The 13,212-nt window shown below is 49.8% G+C and overlaps 5 protein-coding genes across 5 annotated transcripts; 3 read left to right on the forward strand and 2 right to left on the reverse strand.

Annotated features, from left to right (window-relative positions):
* Window positions 1–395: 395 nt before the first annotated feature.
* Window positions 396–2,410, reverse strand: FIBRA_04668 (uncharacterized protein; the record flags this gene model as incomplete). The annotated part of the gene is made up of 2 exons (XM_012326458.1): window positions 396–874; window positions 958–2,410. The coding sequence occupies 2 exons, from the start codon at window positions 2,408–2,410 to the stop codon at window positions 396–398; spliced, it is 1,932 nt and encodes a 643-aa protein (XP_012181848.1).
* A 535-nt stretch (window positions 2,411–2,945) lies between these two features.
* On the forward strand, window positions 2,946–5,880 carry FIBRA_04669 (uncharacterized protein; the record flags this gene model as incomplete). Its single annotated transcript, XM_012326459.1, has 5 exons — window positions 2,946–3,137; window positions 3,197–3,259; window positions 3,308–5,116; window positions 5,168–5,294; window positions 5,411–5,880. The coding sequence occupies 5 exons, from the start codon at window positions 2,946–2,948 to the stop codon at window positions 5,878–5,880; spliced, it is 2,661 nt and encodes an 886-aa protein (XP_012181849.1).
* A 964-nt stretch (window positions 5,881–6,844) lies between these two features.
* FIBRA_04670 (uncharacterized protein) lies at window positions 6,845–8,972 on the reverse strand (the record flags this gene model as incomplete). The annotated part of the gene is made up of 10 exons (XM_012326460.1): window positions 6,845–6,904; window positions 6,956–7,019; window positions 7,072–7,521; window positions 7,571–7,647; window positions 7,723–7,902; window positions 8,309–8,416; window positions 8,476–8,612; window positions 8,674–8,757; window positions 8,835–8,888; window positions 8,942–8,972. 10 exons carry the CDS (start codon window positions 8,970–8,972, stop codon window positions 6,845–6,847), a joined length of 1,245 nt encoding a protein of 414 aa, XP_012181850.1.
* Window positions 8,973–10,074: 1,102 nt separating this feature from the next.
* FIBRA_04671 (uncharacterized protein) lies at window positions 10,075–10,567 on the forward strand (the record flags this gene model as incomplete). The annotated part of the gene is made up of 2 exons (XM_012326461.1): window positions 10,075–10,147; window positions 10,203–10,567. The coding sequence occupies 2 exons, from the start codon at window positions 10,075–10,077 to the stop codon at window positions 10,565–10,567; spliced, it is 438 nt and encodes a 145-aa protein (XP_012181851.1).
* A 1,373-nt stretch (window positions 10,568–11,940) lies between these two features.
* Window positions 11,941–13,149, forward strand: FIBRA_04672 (uncharacterized protein; the record flags this gene model as incomplete). Its single annotated transcript, XM_012326462.1, has 6 exons — window positions 11,941–12,038; window positions 12,099–12,200; window positions 12,256–12,301; window positions 12,361–12,642; window positions 12,696–12,893; window positions 12,949–13,149. 6 exons carry the CDS (start codon window positions 11,941–11,943, stop codon window positions 13,147–13,149), a joined length of 927 nt encoding a protein of 308 aa, XP_012181852.1.
* Window positions 13,150–13,212: the final 63 nt, after the last annotated feature.

The raw sequence follows: 13,212 nt of genomic DNA on the forward strand, positions 1-13,212 counted from the left end.
CACGGGACAGTGTCCAATCAAGCACTGCTCGCTGAAGATGGCAACTATGTATGTTCTAAAAAGTTCCGATAGCAGCAGTAGATTGTCTTGAATGTGTGTAACGTTAAGTAAGCTGAAAACACTTGGACTTTTCTGACGATTCTGATACATGTACGGTGATGTACAGAGAGACTCTGACCGAACGAATTATTTACCACTGATCATACTATGAACAGAATTCATTTCAAATCTGATTGGAAGTATGGTGGCGTTGCTTCGAGAAAACACCATGCGGTCAAGCTGAATGTATTGTGGAATAAACCATTGCATTGGAAACATGAGGAATTTGATGTCTAACGCGTGTAGAGTTAACTGGCGAGATGCACTACTGATTGAATATATACACATACATGGTATCAAGAGTCATATGTATCACCTGCTTTCAGCAATAACTCGTCGTCCTCGTCATCAGAGGGAACGCAGAGCGGCTTGATGTCAGATCTCATCTTCGCCGCCGGCCAGACGGCATGACTGCGCCTGTGCGTCCGCCTAGGTGATTTCTCTGTGTGTGTCTGGTCATGTTCCCCACGCCGCGAGGACGCAGCAAAACTAGCGAGAGTGATAGTTCCGGATCGGACTCTTCCTGGTCGGATTGCCTTGATTATGTTTCCACTCGTATTAGATTGGGCTGATTCTGCTGCATCGTTTAGCACATAAGCAGACTCCACTGTCGCGTCGATGGGAGGTGTCGGACGAGCATAGTCGGACGCGCGGATTGTATCCCCACGCTTGCGTCTATGCATCGGCTCCCTAGGCTGAAATGCCGTATACGCAAGGTTTGCAAGACCTGAAGAAGGCGTAGAATTTGAGGCAGGTGATGTTCCGTTCCGGCAGGCTGCATAGTGAGAGCGCATGTAGTCAGTGTATGGCCAAGCATAGAGCACAAATAAAAGGATCCGACCACGACAAAGCACATACCAGCGATTCCAAGGATAGAAAATAGGTTCCCCAACTTATCTCCATTAGAATCCGTAGTTTTCTGTCGTGTAGATGGGCTAACGTGTTTAGGTAATGACGTCTCTTCCGCGTACCCAACGGGATGGCCGGACGCTTTTGTGGTAGCAAGAGCTGGTGTTGGACGATTCGAATAATTGTCATGACCATAGGAAGAAGCCGTAGGAGAGAATGCCGACGCAAGACTCAAATTGAGTTCAGCAAAGGAATCAGACAAACCAGGTACGTTATCCGGATGGGCTGGTCCATTCATTGCGTTAGTTGAGGCGACGCCTGAGATACCACATGGCAATGAAGAAGCTTTGCCCTTGGAAATGGAAGAAAAGTCAAGTATTGAAGAGAACAACAGCCCGTCATCGGCATTATAATTCATAGTGCGTCGTCTTCGACGTGGTGGTGAGTGACCAACAAAAGCATTCACTGCCGGAGGGTTCAGAAGAGATAGGTCCAATCTCTCTGCATCTCCTTCTGTGATTCCTGCGCCGGGAGACTCGTCCTCAGAATTATTCGTTTGCATCCACAGATCGCCAGTAGTCGCACGGCACCTTCGTAGAGGGGTTGAGATACCGTTCGGAGTATCCAGGTAGAAAGATGAATGTTCCGTATCTAGCCATGCCGACTGGGTGAGTTGTTTTGGATGGACCAGCCAAGGATCAGACTCATAGCCATGAACAGAGAACTTCGTAGGGATGGAGCTGGTACGAGTGTGCACAGTCCCAGACGTTTTGACTATACTCAAGGGATTAATATTGTTTCCTTGGCTTCGGCTATGAGGCGACGAGGGTACGCGAGCCCTGGTATCAGCTCCAGAGTATGACTTTTCTTTCGAGATGAGTTGAGCGGCATTTAGGCCAGTAGATAGGGTACGCGACTTGACATGGGACCGGGAGTGCTGCAGTCCTCCTCTCTTCCTGACTGGTGCATACATAGGGGAAGCATGGCGAGAACCGGGCCGACTGCTGAATGGAGAAGCAAGATGGCAAACCTGATTTTCTTTGAGATTCCGAGAGCTGGTTCTAGAGAGCATTCGTTTGGCAATGGGAACTGGCGAAAAATCTTGTGGTTCAGACAGCTGGGATTGCACTGAAGTATCAGATGGCGATACAGGCCGAGGTGTTTTATATAGCATCTCTGCTAGAACCAGACAATCCTCAGTGAAAGCACTAGAATAGACATCATCAGAAGAGCATGTAGAAGAGATAGAAGGCAGAGTTCTTGGGGCATCAAGCCCTGGAGACTGCTTCGCTCTTTTCGGTTGGCGCCATTCATGAGGCTCCAGACCAGAACTGCCGACAGGCTGGTGGGATCGTTTTGCTATTCGATGAGTAATCTCATTTATAGTTACATCCTCCTTGTGCTGCGGTAAGACCTTTACTGGAGATGATCGTTGAAAACCAGTCGCAAGATCAGTAACCATTTTAGCTCGGTTCCGGTTCCGACGGGAGTAAGTGGTGAGCGGTTTATGAGAGTCGTGCATCATAGCATCGAGCTAAGTGGAAAGAGAATACGTTGAGACCGTCATAAAAACAGTAGAAGCCCGCATAAGCATACGAGGGGCGATAACTGCGATCTGTAGGAGATCTGGAGATGTGCGACTGAGGCGGAATGGTAATGCCGCCATGCGCATAGCAGTGCTTATACTTATGGGCGAGAATTTTAAGGAAAACACTTACAAGGTCGTCTTCTAGGTTACTCTTCGGCTACTTCTCGCTGAAGTCCCAAACTTTGCAGTTGCAGTCTCCAGAAGAGGGCTTCATCGTTGGCGTGTGACTTGGTGATACTGACTGACACGCGTCGCGTCTCTCACGTGAGGGCCCACGTCAGTGGCGCGACTGGGACAACCAGGCCAAACCAGGCTAACGACACCGATGCTCTCATCTTCTTCACGGCGCATTCTGCAATAACTTCGCGTATCTCGTGGCCAGAAAGTTGGCTGTCCATATACAACTGCTATGGTCGTCACACGACGGGCACCTGCACCTCCTCTACCTGCCTCGCGTGCACAATCAGCTCAACACGTCCCTCGAATCAAAGGCAAGGCACTGCCTATAGTGCCTGATGCATCCAGTCCCCTAGTGAATGGAAAGAACCCCGAGGATTCTGATGAACAACATGAACGCTCAGACGAGACAGGACAGCTTGGGGTAAGTGACACATCGATATCATGACGCTATTCTTAATTCTCGACACACTATACGCCCAGTCGGATTCAGCAGTAAAGGAATCTAAATCAAAGGCGCAGCTAAAATCAAAGAAAGCCAAAAAGGTTAGTATTGAATCTGTTCCATGCATTATGTCTTCTCATACCCGTCAGAAACCGGCTCATACGGCCGGGTTTCTTGACCTTCTGTCTAAAGTACTTCTTCTTTGGCTGTTCGTCTACGCGCTTGTTGTGTGCCCGGATGCACAACACAAATCATTGCTCTGCCGAGGTATTGCAGAGTACCGGCGACTTGTCCTTGATTCCTACGTTTTTCCTCCATTACAACTAGTCCTAGCCCATCCTTCCGTGGCACCATATGTGGAAAGGGCTAGACCTTATACGAACCGCGCAATTGCCATGGCGAAACCGATCGCGCGGCGAACATCGCGCGAATGGAATGCCCGCGTAGTTCCCCAATGGAACAAGCGCGTTGTACCCCTCTGGAGGACGTATGCGCTTCCGCAGGTCGAGCGCCTGGATATGCACGTCGCCCCGTATCGTGCACGTGTGGTCGATCAATACCAGCGCCGGGTTGAACCTTGTATACAACAGGTGAGCCCCTATGTCACACGAACGGTCCATACGCTGCGCCGATGGCAACATGGGGCACGTCCGTATATCGTACTTACAGTGCACAAGACATACGACGGGTATCAGCGCGTCTCGCCGTACGCCAAACCTGTGTGGGATCAATTCAAGTCACTCGTAAAACAGCTTATTGCTGGGCTGACTAGGCAGCGACAACAATTTGTTGATCCACATGTGCAGAAGATTTGGGAGCGCGTCAAGGAGCTGAGCAGTGGCAAGTCGAGAATATCCTCCGTCGCAGGCCCTCGAGACTATATCACTATACGGGGTTCCAATGCCGAATCAGAAGCAACATCTGTACGGTCTACCTCCGTGTCTGTGTCTTTGGGTTCGGCTTCCCCGCCAGCTTCCAGTGTGTTTGACAACACAGAGTTCCTGAATGTGGTACCAGTGTCAAAATCGCTTCCGTCATACATCGAGTCCGCGTTTCCCACTTTTTCTCCCTCTGAGGTCGAGGAAGTCGCGACATCTGTGGTGTCGGAGTTGTTGTATCCCGCTCGTGACACCGCCTCCTCACTTCTCACGGACACCACGACTTCAGTTTCACCCACATCATCATTTTCCGGCAGTTCTTTCCTTCGGGAGACTGGCATCTGGTCAGCATCTCCTTCCGCAGCCGATATGTCCTCGTCCGCTTCATTTTTAGCTTCACCGATCACGGAGCAATCCTCGATAGCGATCAGCCTAGGAGGCGCAGCACCCTCTCTGTCATCCAGTGTGAGCACTGTTGCTGGTCAACCCGCAGCATCGGTAACCTTGGTTGCAACTCCCCTGGGCTCTGCTGTATCAGATGACGATACAGACGTCGACCTAGACGCATTCTACGCAGAACTAGGACTTCAGGATGTCATTGCAGACGCGACGCGCTCCGATGCCGAAGCCCCACCTCGGCCCTCGGTCAAAGCAGAATCAGATGGGGAGAAAGCGGAACGACTGCGGATACGCGCAAAAAAGATGGCCGACAAGCGGGCAGATATAATGGCTCGTCACCAGAAATGGGAAGGGGAACTGGCCGCCCAGATACAGGCGAGTACGGATTCCTTGCGGCAGGCACTATTGGCTCTCAGAAAGGATGCAGCCCTGGAGTTAAAGGATTCATATGAGATTCGTGCGGAAGTTGAGAACCTAGTGGAGGAGGCGGAGAAGTACCTACGAGGAGCGGAAAAATATCTGCAAACACTAAGATATGAGTCGAGGACTGACGAGGAGAAGCACAATGTGTGGGAGCGCGTCACTGACAAAGTCGACGAGAAGTTCGCAGAAAGATTGGGCCAAACAGAGGCAGTTGTGAATGGCTGGTTTATGACAGTAGTAGACAAAGAACTGGCCGAAGTTAGTTCATTTCCTCTCTGAGCTACATGTTCAACTCACTGTATGTGACAGGTGCGCAAGGTCGCTGCTGCGGTCAAGGATATCGCTGATAGAGGTCAAACTGATATCGGAATGGATTATGCATATCTGGACGACGTCACATATCAAGATTGGGAGAGATATCACGACCTACTGAAAAGTGAGTACAGCTTATGAGATTACTTTGACAACTGTGACTTCAGCATCGTGTTGAGTTTCCTAGCTTCTGCTTAATTGGCATATATGAATGGGTTGCTGATCGCGTTATACTAACAGAGAGTGGCGATTTTGCGGACCTCGCACACGCGATCCAGAATGGCACTGATTCCTCTCCAGTACTCAATCCAGTTGTCACGGAGATAGAAGACCTGCAAGCTGAAGTTCAAGACGTCGTTGTAGGGTTTGAAACTCGTCTCCGCCGCATCAAACGTAACGGCGAACGTACACTGAGCGGTAGTGGACCTGAGGTGACCGCCGAACCTGAGAACGAATCTGCTTCAATCTTACCGATCGAGGATGCGGAGAAGACACAAGCTCCCACAGACGTCAACATACCTCCGGTAGTTATTGGCAGAAGCAAGGAAGAGATTTTGGGTGCATTCGATCGTGCTGCTGAACAAGCAGGCCAAGCGACATCCCCGCAAGACGCTAGCTTACGGGACGTAAACGCAGCTATTAGTGGCATTGCCGAGCAGGTCACAGGCGAAACCCATCCATCTAGGTTCCAACACCATCAAGAGCTGTAAGAGTTTTGTTCCTTGATGTCCGGTCGTTTTTCTTTCAAATTAATCGACTTATCGATATCTCCGTTTTGGCGCATGCGCATAAAGAACCTTTTTTTGCTGCTTCGCGATGTGAATGCGTGGATTTTCTGGAAACATTCGGGTTCCATTGGCACCTAGTTCGTTCGTATACTTATGCTTGTCTATCATCTTCATGTAACGCCTTAGGTTATCCCAAACATCCACGTACTCCACGTTAAACTACATTACTGAAACTAGCAATTACTGACATGCATCAGCTTACCTCAATCGCCCGGGTCCGCATCAACATGTCAGTTTCCCCTGTAATTGATGTTTTTGGCGGATGTCGAAGTGGCCATGTCAGACACTAGAGTGTAAGTAACGTAACTGGGTACATGCGTAGTAAAAGTCCTCAGTACCCTGCATACCCACTGGCATTCAGTAAGTGAATGTCAGAAGCTTTGCATCCTTGCGGTTAGCGGACAGCTATCATGATATACGTCACCCGGGCGTCCCACTTGCAAGCATGCTGCTCCAGACTATTCCAGTACGTACGATTCTCATGTCGGACAGAGCAACAAGCAACTAGCATTGCCTTCTGAATTGCCGTGTGAGCGAAGGAGTCTTAGTCCACTTGCGCATTGTGATCGCACAAAGTGTTCTTCCGGTAGTATTCTGAACGATTGTCTGAAAGGAGGATGGAATTTGCATTGCGAGTCGAGATTGCTCACATTCGCGGATCTAGGATGTGCAGCAGAACGTCACAGAATATTCTGATCTGAGCTGGCTGAAACTTGCGGCCTTGTTCAAGCCGTTACAATTCTGTCACACCGTCACCGGCTCCGAAGAGGCCGTACCGCCGGTAGGGAAAGGAATGTATATTACATACGGGGGACAATGTCGCCGAGACTCGAGTAGATAGTAATTGGTACAGGAAAGCCTGCAGGAAAATAATGGTTCGCCTCTATCATTCATCCGCCTCATCAGTGGTCCTCCAGCGCAGATGCTGTTCGTAGAAATCGAGCATCTATGCAAGAACGGATAAATTAATTAGTACCGACAAAAGCAGACCACGGACCTTTCTAGGCATCTTGTCCTTACAGATAGCGGACTCTTCTCTGCCACGGCCTCGGTCATTCTTCCTGAAGGCAGACCATCATTAGAATGAGTTATGCCGACGGATAGCAAACATACAGTGTGAAATAAACAAGGAGACGGTTATCAGGTGTACGTTCCACAGTGTCGATTCTGTCCACAACATGCTCCCATGTCGCTGAAGACATCCAAGGCCTCATGCTTCGGAACCCTTCAGGTCCCTCGTCTTCGTCCATTGGCTCAGATACAGCCTTCGTAGACTTGGCAGATGCAGTACTCTTTCTCGGTTTCTTCTTCTCTCGTGCCATCCTCTCGGTTTCGTCCTCGCCTTCCTCATCTGAAGGCACATGATTGGACTTCGCAACTTTGGGAGGCCGTCCGCGCTTCTTCTGTCGAGGTTCCTCGATCTCAGGGCTTTCGTCCCTCACGCTCGGCGACTTGCGAGCTTTGGGAGCTGATGGCCTCGGTCCTGGACCCGTGGACTTACGAGCCCCCTTTTTCATGTTTTTGTGTCTTGCCCAGTAATCCTCAATTAAATTCTGCGCATTCCTAACAAATCATAAGATCAAGACACAAGTGGAAGCCAAAATGTTCTTACCCGGCATCCTGTTCATCAACCCAACTGTTATGTTCCTCACCGTAACCCTTCCACTTCACAAGGTAACCCATCCTGCCCTATGGTGGACATGCGGCGTCAACGCTTTGAGAACAAAATAGACAGGTAAGATAGACAGGAATAGCATCACGTACGTCAGGAAAAGTACCAAGCTTTGCTTCTAAGATTTTCTCAATCTCGTACTCCTCTGAGGCTGCCTCGGAAACATCATCCTCAGGTTCAGTGTCCTTAGAGAAAGACTTAGATGCGCTGGCATTCCTCGCCGGTCGCGTCTCTGTATCACTTTCGTTGTCAGAATTCACGATCCTGGGCATCTGGACGTGTTTTGAGCAACGACTAGCGCGAGGAAGGTGGTGGTTGAAGAAGAGGCAGCGTGCGAAGGCCGCGCGCGGACGCGTTGAGGGTCTGACCTCAAAATGGACGCGCGACCTGTGGCACTTTTGTTCGAAAAGTGTGGCACACTCATAAAACAAAGCAACCCTCTATATCAACACATCCACCAGCAAGGATGTACTTAAGAGCCAATAGCAAGAATGGGTTGGAAAGCCGAGATACAGCACATTCTGCGAATATCGCAAGGCTACAGTATAAAGGAGATATGTAACAATGCAATACACGTTCTTTAATTCAATCCCTTTCTCGCCGGCGAGATGGACTCGCGCTGCGCCCTCTGCCACCTCTACCCCTGCCTCCCCTCGGGCCAGATGGCGGGGGTCTCACGAAGGCATAGTCACACTGCAACGTCTGCTCCAGCAGGGTCGTACCAGACGCGCTGTCGATCGCAGCTTGGGCTTCCGACATGGTTTCGTACTCCACCAACGCATAGCCCTACAAACAAAATCCCATATAGTGTTGCAGACCAAATGCCCACATGCTGGACTACTCACCTTCACGTATCCTGTCCTTCTGTCTAGGTTTAGATGAAGGTTTTTGATCTCTCCGTATTCAGCGAATTTATCGGTCACATCCTCTTCAGTCGCTTCTTCGTGTACATTTGTAACCATGACAATCCAACCTTCGACAGCTGAGAATGAAGTATGACTTTAGCACAAACCCCTGCTCTCTCGTAAGAATGAGTTGCTTACAACGCGCGGCTCGCGTCTCCAAGGTCTGGGACGACTCAACCCTGTCAAAAGTCTGCTCTGAGGTCACTGCGCTTTCATTTCCCCCTGCAAGCGACGAAAAATGGGTCACACAAGTGAGAAAATGGTATTGAATGGTGGCAGGCGAAATAGATGGGTCTCACCGGCAGCGCTCTGGAAACCTCGACCCTTACGCCTCACGACGCCACCATTACCGCCTTCATACCGTCGGTCAATGGAGAAGATATGATCATTAAGATGCGAGTCTTACTCTCATCAATGTTCATCTCATCGTCAGACATTGTAGATGTGTACGTGAAGCGGAATGGCTTGCGATGACCGACCTTGCGCGTCGTAAGTTACTATGAACGACTGTGATGCAACACTCACATTTGGACACCAGCGCTACCGGGCGGTATCGGCCGGTCGTGACATGCTGTGACTCCGGGGAATGCTGTGACATGCCACGGCGAGCAGATGCTCCCAGTCAGCGTTCCCCTGGTTGCACACCCGATTAATATTGTGTCTCCTCCTATATCCGTAGGCGGTGCGTGGGCTTGACCGACATTTCCAGGACTCCGAGCTGTGTCCGAGGTTATCTGTCTTGCCGCGTCCAATACATGTCCTCCGCGGGAAATTCTGTCCGTCTGATCTATTCGTGCTATGTCCACTCGGCTGGGGCGTATTGCCAAGTTGACACATATCTCGCATGCGAGCGCATGGTTCCTGGTCCCAGAATGTACATCCATCAATTGTCGCATCCAAGGGCGCATAAATGGTATCTGGCATTAGACTCCTGTGGAACAACTTGACTCTCTTCGTTACCGGTTTGATGGAAAGATGTCATATGTACTGTCCGTATCTACTCAACTCGATTTTTCCAACAGCTCGTTTTTGGGCAACAAGCTGTGCCTGACCTTACGTACGATTGTTTCCATTGTGCATCCCCGATCCGCTCGTTTGTGACTCACCACGTTTACTTCCGCGTTCGCGCACAGCCGTCGCTCGCGCTGCAAATTGGCGTGATGATTTTTCGACAATGCCCGAGACATTCGGAAATTCCCGTTCTCATTTACTGAAGAAAGGTCATATACAGGGCCCTCGCTATAAAATGAGCCTCGATCCTTCACTGTCGTACATCTCACCACGGTCTAGCTGCAGTTGGTTTAGTCGCTATGAGTGCAGAGCAGCTTATCCGCCACCCATGCACTGTTTGCCGTCGTGAAACCACGATGTGGTGTAGTCGATGCCAAAATGCTTGGTACTGTACTCCAGAACACTTGCAAGGCGTGCGTATCCGCTGAGCCCATGCTATGACGTGTCGTTGATCGTCATTATGCTTCTTGACAGGACTGGGCTCGACACCGCAGAGAGTGTGTACAGGTCAACTCTGCACAAACGAACATGATCGCCACTCCGCCGCCGGTACAAGAACAAGTCCTCACCCACACAGCTATCTTGTTCGCACCCGAAGAAGGTTCGTTATGTTAAGCGTTATGCTTACCCTAAAACTAATTCCATCCTGTTCACAGAGCGGTCCAGGCTCATCTCTGTTCAATGCCGCCCTCAGGGAACTCCAGCGCAGGGTCTGTGTCCTTTGCCCCTTGTGCAGGACTACTTCACCGAGAGTCTTGGGCCGAGTACTATCATACTCACCCAAGGTCTGAACGGAGAGCCGTTGCGGTTTCCGTTGCACATCTGGTACTGCCCCAAATCGCTCCTGAAGAATTCGCCGGTAAATCGCGCGATTTATCGCATCACATCTGGTGCCGCACCGAAGCCGTGGTGCGGAATGGTGATTGTACTCAAATTTAATGGCACTCGGCGGCAGGGTTATACCGATGCCGGAGTGAATGACTTGCCTGCACTTTCCGCTTATTTCTTGGCTTACAAGTAATATCGGTGAGGACTCACGACCTTAACAATGCAGTATCCGAATTCTTAATCATTAGTACGATCCCAGATAGACCTTGCCGATTGAACTGTTACGCACAGTCGCCGCTCAAGAGCCGCATTTGCCCGATCCCGGATCGCAAAGGATTTTGTCTGTAGCATCGCGGGATGATTGGATTTATAGCTTTCGCTCATTCTTCTGTGGACTGCACCTCCAATTCTAGACACTACCCAGTTATGTCTCGATAGCTCTTCCTCAATGATGATCTCACATTATTTAGCTCTCCTTTGCATTTGTATTTACTGTAGTATGGTCAATATGACGTGTATCATTCGGATTTCGATTGCAACTTACCTATTACCATGCGTGAAACCAAAATGCCCGGGTCGGCGCTTGATTCCGCACGACCGGAGCCTGGAAGAAGACTTATGTCGTACCCGCGTACTTGCTTACTCCATAGGCTCTAGTCACTCTTCTCACGTATACAGCCCGGCCAACGTTACATCGATTTACCAATGTATCGTCTGTGTACAAGCTCAAATGCAAATAATTCCCGGATCATGAATGCCAGCAAAGAGCAACTCCGTTCCGCACGAAGCTTCAAGCTTCAAGTCCAAGGGTCACGCCGCAGCTACTACCCCTGCCAGGGAGACGCCTACCTGTCTCGCAGGCCACAGAAGGACCATATACTGACAATGATCGGCCTAGTTCAGGGAAGATAGTATAAGGGCTTGGCTTATAGATGTCGTTCAATTCTCCAACGGCCGATCAAAGCTTGTTCTACTGCCTCCTCTATGAGGAGGCAGTAGAACAAGCTGTATTGGAGTGAGCATATGGTCCCTTCTACGCATCGGATGTCAAAGACCGTATCTGTCATTTAAGCCATAGTGATGATTAAGTCGAGACTCAGAGAAGCGTAAACTCACGGTGGGTCATGTATCCGTGTTTCGTAACGAATCGGAATAGCCTGTCATGGAAGTGAGGCTGTATCTCTTCCAGTGAAATCTGGCATACCTGCCAAGTATTGACCGGCGAAGAGGACGATGCGGCCCTGCGTGGGTATTTGATAGGGAGGTTGTAAATTACGACGAGAGTGCTAGTGCAGCCCATAAGTTATAGTAGCTATATGGTAGCATAATTACAGAGCCTTGTGCAGAATCCTAGGGCTGCAAATCCCCGAGGAATTTCGAACTCCGCGTCGAGTCGCCTCTGCCAGACCTAAATGCAAAGCCAAATTCGGTAAAGAACTTGTGATTCTGCCGGTGTCGTTCAGTTCCAACAGGACTGAGGATATGATAACGTTCACATCCTTCCCGGTTTTCTCCCAGAATAACACAACTTATGCCGTTGAACGGCGTGTTGAATATGAAGACGACATGGATCTGGACCTTGCCGAGGAAGGGTATGAAGCGGACACCATTCACAAACTTACATGTCCAGGAGAGCCACTGACCTCCTCGCAAGCCTTTATGCGGTGAGTGATGCTGGCACTCGCGTGAGAGTCAAAACCACAGTTTCGACCTTATGCTCACAGCGGACATGGCACGTATGTCGACAATGAAGAGGTTATTGCTTCCGTCGCGGGTACAGTCGAGCGCGTGAACAAATTAATTTCAGTACGTGCCGTGCGGACGAGGTCAGAGATATTCCGACCTCAGTCTTCCTTACATGCGACTGACATGCACATGAAGATATAATCCCGAAGTAGGCGACCTTGTTGTGGGTCGAATTACCGAGGTAGCTGTCATCTTCCATAAGAAAGCATTTGACCTTTATCGGTAGTCAATGTAATTTAGGTGCAGCCTCGCCGATGGAAAGTTGATGCTAACTCGAGACAAGATGCTGTATTGATGCTGTCTTCGGTAAATCTCCCCGGAGGTGTACAGGTCAGCAGCTTTGGTGTACTTGCTAGTTATGTGACATCCATACTCAGAATTCTCAAGCGCCGAAAATTAGAGAGTGATGAACTCCAAATGCGAACCTTCTTTGAAGAAGGCGATCTGTTAGTAGCCGAAGTCCAGGCATTTTTTGCAGATGGTGCAATGTCTTTGCACACTCGTTCACTGAGATATGGCAAGGTGCGTACTCCTGTCGCGCATAATCTCCAGCAATAACACATGTCACTATCCAGCTGCGGAACGGCCAATTGATAGCAATTCCTCCTGTCCTTATACGGCGGCTGAAGTCACATTTCATATCACTGCCTTGTGGAGTGGATCTCATACTTGGACTCAACGGATACGTATGGGTTAGCAAGCATATTAAGCAGAGTCAACAAGAAGGTGAAGAAGCATTCGATGCCGAAGCCGTGTACTCCAACCGAAATGATGTAAGTACAGCTATTCGACTATTGCATAGTCTCACGAAGGAACGCTTGTCTGAAGGACATCGATGACGCAACGCGGATAGCTATCTCCCGCGTCAGCAATATCATCCGAGTTTTCGGCGCCCACTTTATTCCGTTGACAGACACTTCACTACTTGAAGCATATGAATGGGCGGTTGAGCAGGAGTATGATATCCGAGACTCGTTGCAGGAAGATGCAGGGGAGGCCCTCGTAGCTACTGTCATAGCGCGCAGTTAAATGTGATTTACACAGCTCTTCACTAGATCATGGGTATCGGAGTCAACCACTGGACCCGGACTC

This window comes from Fibroporia radiculosa (genome assembly GCF_000313525.1).
Source record: "Fibroporia radiculosa TFFH 294 genomic supercontigs, scaffold3327, whole genome shotgun sequence".
Classification (NCBI taxonomy): Eukaryota; Fungi; Basidiomycota; class Agaricomycetes; order Polyporales; family Fibroporiaceae; genus Fibroporia; species Fibroporia radiculosa.